This window comes from Salvelinus alpinus, chromosome 8 (assembly GCF_045679555.1).
Source record: "Salvelinus alpinus chromosome 8, SLU_Salpinus.1, whole genome shotgun sequence".
Taxonomy (NCBI): domain Eukaryota; kingdom Metazoa; phylum Chordata; class Actinopteri; order Salmoniformes; family Salmonidae; genus Salvelinus; species Salvelinus alpinus.
The window spans coordinates 33,935,920-33,942,469 of NC_092093.1; the positions used below are offsets into that span (position 1 = coordinate 33,935,920).

At 40.1% G+C, this 6,550-nt stretch overlaps 1 protein-coding gene across 2 annotated transcripts in view; it reads left to right on the forward strand.

The window, feature by feature from the left end:
• The window catches only part of nkain2 (sodium/potassium transporting ATPase interacting 2), a 177,436-nt gene extending 173,157 nt beyond the window's left edge, over positions 1-4,279 (forward strand). For both annotated transcript variants that reach the window (XM_071413594.1, XM_071413595.1), the window contains exon 7: positions 1,735-4,279. In XM_071413594.1, the coding sequence (XP_071269695.1) occupies positions 1,735-1,744 (10 nt within the window). In that variant the 3' untranslated portion in view covers positions 1,745-4,279. The remainder of the gene's footprint in view (positions 1-1,734) is intronic.
• Positions 4,280-6,550: the final 2,271 nt, after the last annotated feature.

A 6,550-nucleotide genomic window follows, 5' to 3' on the forward strand; every position in this document is an offset into this window, starting at 1 on the left:
TTGGACGGATAGGACTAGGCTGAGGACATTAGAACGTAAGGCAGAGGAGTCTCATATATAAATAACGCTAGTGTCAATACAGCTTAGTAAAATAGCTTGGGTCAACAATGAGGGAGGGGCTGTTTGTATCTGGACTCCTGAAAGGTTGGGATTTTCTTGAGAGTAAATGAGGAGAACAACACAGGATGTTCAGTCTTTGAGAGACTTAAAAGGATTTCCCTACTTGACACTGAATGGATCAGAGGTTTTGTTTTCTAATCCTGTGTACAGTGCAGGCTGGTCAACATATAATACACTGGAAATAGACAGTAATCCACTCCTACTGTATAAAGAGTTATCCTCGAAAGCTGGTCTCATAGGTATGTTGAACATGAATGTAGATATACAATGCACAGGAGGTTGGTGGCACCTTATTGGGGAGAACGGGCTCGTGATAATGACTGGAGCGGAATTAGTGGAATGGTAACGAATACATCAAACACATGGTTTCCAGGTGTTTTTTTATCACATTTCTCTGGGCGTCACATGAGGCAAATTTGTGGGGATATGCATGTCAGGGGTCCAAGCTGTACTCATGGCCTTGTGTGCCAGATGAGCCCCACAGTGGCAGGAACAGAACAGCCTGGGTATCCCCTGACTGCCTCTCTCTGTGGAGCCCAGGCCTCAGCTGACTGGCCCAGCTAAGTAACACTGATCGTAAGGGGGAGAAACACTGTGAAGCAGTGCCAGGATTTAGAGCAGGGTGCTGACATGTCTACTAGTGGGGAGAGGGGGTTGGTGGGAATAGGTAGGGAGGAAGAGAGGGGGGTAACAGCCTCTTGCCCAGCCCAATGCCTATATTTGGTTATTCAGGGGTGACTACAATGGAGTGTCTCCTAAATCTTAACCTGCCGTCTGTCACTCTCAGACAGCAATGTATGGAAAAACAGGGAGGGGACAATGAAGTGCACATAGGGTGTGTGGACATATCCATTGTCTAATGAGAATGGAATAGGATGTGTTGTATCTGGCCCATTGTTAAAATCAGTATTGTGTCATCTGTTATTAGCTGCTGGTTGTACAAGGTCAGCTGAGTTCAGGTGGGAGTCTTCCGTCATTTAAGGGAGTAGGGTTTAGACTTGCACTCAAGGAAACACTTCAATCCCTCGCCAACATAACTTCTCAGTTGTGTCATGAACGTTCTGCCTATACTTCTCAATAATAACTGGGCAGATAGGTGGCTAATTCCAGGGCATATCACTTTGCCGTCATCACATCAGACAAGAACCATCATTTTATAATCATAATTTCCTGTATTGCTCAGGGAAAGTGTGTAACTGTCGGTAGGTCAGCATTTAACACATATGGCAAGCTTATGGATTCATTTGTAACACAGGAGAATGGAAAAATCTAAATGTCATTAAGAGCCATTCTGTGGTTTTATGACACCCAATAGGGAAGACAATAGAGATTATAAATCATGGGCACCAAGATAATGATATGGTAGAGGTGCTACACATCATCTTCAATAGTCAATCAGTCTTCACAGCTGATGCTCATTAACAATGTTCTTATTGGATGTGACAACTGTGAATTACCAAGGTCTTTAGAGAATAGTGGCAGGTGTAATGATTCGTGCTTTTTTTTCGTGATGTGCTTGTTTTAGCATGAACATACAATATGAACTTGTATTTGAATTTGTCTGTGGCAATGTGCTTTATTGGCACTGACTCATTTTTCTCTTTCTCTTCACAGGTCAAAGTAACAAGGACAGCTGCCTTATGAACCAATCAAATAGAGAGCTACAGTTCTAACTTATTGTCTCATTTCGTAAATGTCTTAAAATAATGCAGTGTCTTACAAACTGTGTGCAGAACGTGAGATTCGACACTTTAACCTCAAAGACTCCGAAAAACACACTGGATTTTTTTTTGTCTCTGCTCAGTGGTGGAGTCTGAGTCTGGGTCTGGACTAGGGGCCAGGCAGGTGCAAGAGCGCCCTCCTGTGGCTTTGTTGACCTTACAGGAGGCATATCTCTCCATACTGGTTCTTGCTTTCTTTATGACAGCCGAAGAACTGTTATATTGAGGGAACAAATTGCTTTGATGCCCCTGGACACTGTTCAAATGGACCAAGATTCCGGACAAAGGGAAACTGTTGGACTTGTGCCAAGTTCTGAGAGCACTAGCTGAGTGGTGCCTGTGTTCCGACTAACTTGATTAGAAATACTCTCTGCTTAAGGAATGTTCAATAACTAATCACTATGGCTTTAGTCATCAGAAGTAGTTTTATAGCTCCCTTATAAAGAGTTGATTAGAATCAATGTACATGTGAAACCATGTGTTTACAATACATACACTTTGGCCGTTGGAATTCGATCTGAGTTGGGCAATTGAATGGGACAAAACTTTGATGGGATTGAAAAAGCAATCAGTTGTTGTTTCTTACGATGGATGTATTTGTCTTGAAAGTGCCAAGAACAATAGTTAAAGATGAGTTAGACAAGGTATTGGATGCTATCCAGAGATACATATTTTTGGAGCTCGTCTCGGGGATATCAGTTCAAAAGTTCATTCGGGGCTAACACAATATTTGTTTGCATGAGGTGTCAAAATCTGTTGCATATTTAATCTCTGAAAGCACTGGACCTTATCCCAGACTAGGTAGAGAGTTGGCCTTTCTGCAGATGTCTTTTCTCTGTAAGGTTATGTGAATTTTGTGCTTTTTTAAGACAGCGTGGAGACTTGAGTCTAATGACAAAGAGAAAACAAAATGTAACTTCTTTCAATTCTAGAATTTTTTTAACATGTGACAGTGTTTACTCTTTTATAGTTGACTAATAATATATTATAGAGAGCTTGGAACTATAAGGTTTTATCTGCATTTTTATCAAAATTGAGTTATTGACATAGCCTTGTTCTCTTCAATGTTCTCTACCTATATATAAATACCCCAATTCATGTTGTTAAGTTCCAAAGAATACAATATAAAAATAGCTGACACTATTTAAAGAAATGAGGGTTCGTAACTATAAAGCCAATTATCTCAGAATAATCTTTTTGCAGATAGAACCTTATAGCCCCAAGCTCTTGTTATGTTGTGTATAAGTGGGCCTTTCTTTTACTCCTAACTGTATAAAGTGTCAAGGGAAACCTTGGGAACAATATCTTGCTGATAGTGGTGTGGTGTGAGGACTAGAAGGAGGTGTGTGGTAGAGTTTGTGCTGTGGCTGAAACGTTGTGCTTTTGTCTAGTGGACAGCGTGGGAACCCCCTGAACCAACCAGGACTGCCTCAGTTCTTTCATCATCGTCTTAGCCTCATCATACTGTAACCGTTCTACTGAAGGGAGCCTTCTTCCCGTGAGCAAAACTATTTGTATATCTCCCACCATGCATAAATCCTTCTGTTCTGTAGACCTTAACTCTATATCATGGGGTCTATCTATGTTTTCTATTTCAATAGTGTGAATCTGTTGGCTCTTCTGGAAATGAATGAGGTAATACTAACAGGTCTTCCAAGTGACTGAATATTGAAATGGAAGCTTTTATTTCCCCCTTCGTTGTGATCTATGATGTTAATTATGTAAATGTCACCTCGAAATACGTAAATGCCTAAAATGCTGTTCTAAACTCAGGCAAGTTTAGCTTCCAGCATACACTTACTACTTGTGTTTGAACATTACCAAATGGTAACAGCCAATAGAAAACCTGAAGACACAAAGATTCCAAAGCTAAGCATTATCCTCTGCTTCATAACATTTGTGTCTGGGACAGTATGATATTGATATTCAACTGGGTAAAAGCAATATGGTCTCTAGTATGCTTCCATTCATTATAAGTCCCAGATAAGAGTAAGTCGTGTTTTATCATTGAGTTGATCTAATGTGATTGGATAGTGGATGTACTGTAGTGACACTGGTGGTTACCAACATAGTTACTTACTGCTGCAATTGTCCATCACCCCTTGATTACAGAGATTATTCAAAGTTGTAAATATAACAGACATTCTCGACCAGGATAACGTTTTTGACAAGATGTTGTATAGATCTGAATTAAAAATAAAATAATTAGGTTGCATCTTGCTGTACTGTATTCTAAGTTCCTACGTTCAAAGGGAGCTGTATGTAATACTGTTACAGGCACTCAATTGCTCATCATAGAGGCTTTCCTGAATACACCATTGGTTGTTTTGCTTGGGTTCAGTGCTCACTTCTACTTCTCAATAGATTTAGCAATTTCTATTTGTGTTACTTTCAAATTGACTGTAAATATAATAAAATCTAACTGTGGAAAAGTCCAATCAATTTTCACATTTGATTTCCGAGTACTTTCACTTCCTGCAATGCCTGATGTAATCACTGACATCCTACTTTCTAATCTCTCATCTGAACAGCGAGATGTGCTGATACAATAACGGTTTGGAGTGCCTAGCAACAGCCTGTACAGCCGGAAGGTATCATTCATTACAATTTTCTACAGTATGTGAGGCAAACTGTTGCCAGCCTCAGCCCATCCGTCCTCAACACCGCAGACATAACGGGGGAAGGTGTGAAGCTAACCTGATGCTGCCATCTATCATTTATTTGTTCCTCTATTTTACTAAATGCTCCACTCTCGTATACAATGTTTAAAAGACCCATGTACTTGCCCTGTGCCAAGTATAATGCTCTGGCAGGAGCCTATTGATTAAAACCTTTGAAGCAAGCACATGTGGCTACCTGTGGATATAAAGATTTTCCTCTCCTATACATATGTCTGCAGGTTTACCTTTCACCTGCCTGAGTTTTCTATGAAATATCCCTTTATGAAAGATAGCAAGGCGTTGTTACCTGAGACCTATACAGCTTTCTATAGTAAACAAAGCTTGCCCTCTGGGAAAACAGGAAATATTCTGCCAACTCCTCACTAGAAATTGGATCTTTAACCAATGAGGCAATTGGAAAGACAATAATATCCTTATATGATACAGGAGCTGAGCTGTGGTCGGGGGACAAATCAATCCTTGACACTGTTGCATTTTTATCTGATCTGTGTGTGTGTGTGTGTGTGTGTGTGTGTGTGTGTGTGTGTGTGTGTGTGTGTGTGTGTGTGTGTGTGTGTGTGTGTGTGTGTGTGTGTGTGTGTGTGTGTGTGTGTGTGTGTGTGTCTAAATATACACCAATTATGGAAAGGAGACTGTCTGTACTTGGAAACCACAGCGGTAATGCTCACAGAGCAATGGTCCCAACACACACAGAGCTGGCTGGAAGATCACTGAACGCTCACTCTCTCGCACACAAAATTAAATGTCAAAGACTCACCAATATTCACAGCCATCTGTTCAAGAGAAAATGCAAAGTATTCTGTTTTAAAACCTCCATCAGAGTAAAACTGCAGCCGGGCTCCAAGCTGACCAAAGAGGTGCCATCATGTGACAGATTGTTTTATCAGAGAGTCATGTGAGACATACCAGTGTTATAAAATGATGAAAAGGAATAAAAGCATATAGGCTCCTATGTTAAATAGTACTGAGCACATCAGGGACATCTTGGAGCTCTTTTTCTGATGACATAGGCATTCCTACCCATTAGTGTCTGTCTCCTCTTTACCTCCATCAATCATTCTGTCTGGGCCTCCTGCCACAGGAACCATATGTAGTTGAGAAGTGTATATGATATGAGGTTGGGAAGCCTCTGACCGAGTAATGACTGATGATGAGCCATATCACAGTACTACTTTGTTTCATTGCTTTTCCCAGTGAGGAGGATTTCAGAGTCTAAGTCAGCATCTCCGCTGTATTTTGAAAGTAAAATATGCCATAAAAAATGTATTTGCAACATTAACAAGCATGCTTATAAACAGTTTAATACACAATACACTGTTTAATGTTCACATATTCATGATACTACCTATCAAGAGGTTATCTTGATGAACCTCGTTTTGAAATCAATATGGTATTAGTCATTTTACTACCAACCTAACATATCCACATGTTTACAGTTGGCTTCTTAAATACAATATTAGCTCTATGTGTGAAAGTTGTTTGTCTTAGCTGAATTTCTCCCTCTCTGTACTGTATGTTAATCATGCAGATATAAAATGCACCCCCAAGAGTCCATTTAGCATTGGAAAAATCACTAATTTGACCACAGGGTTGATTCAGCACGTGTCCATTAGCCCCGGTGGCCTAATATGAAGGCAATTTAGCCCTGAAGCCCTTCTGAAGAAAACTGCACAGTCTGCACATATGCTTGTCTTTTTTACGTTTTCTATATTGATTCGCAAACCAGGTTTCCTCTGTCGCAGTTACATTTCCTAAATGCAAATTCCCCAGTTGTGATGTTGTGCTATAGACTATACTACCCTCTTCTGTTGACTGTTGATGTTGTCAGTGTGCCACTGGACCACAAATGCATTGCTGATGATTATTTCATTGGCAAATGCATAAATGGAATAAATATATTCAGTCGTGAAATGAAATGCCATCACTTTCCGATTTTGAATTGTTTTATTGAAAGCGTCTAGTAGCCTGAATTGGCAAGTGTCATGGTATAAGGTATTATAATCTGACCAAATATGGATATTATAATTG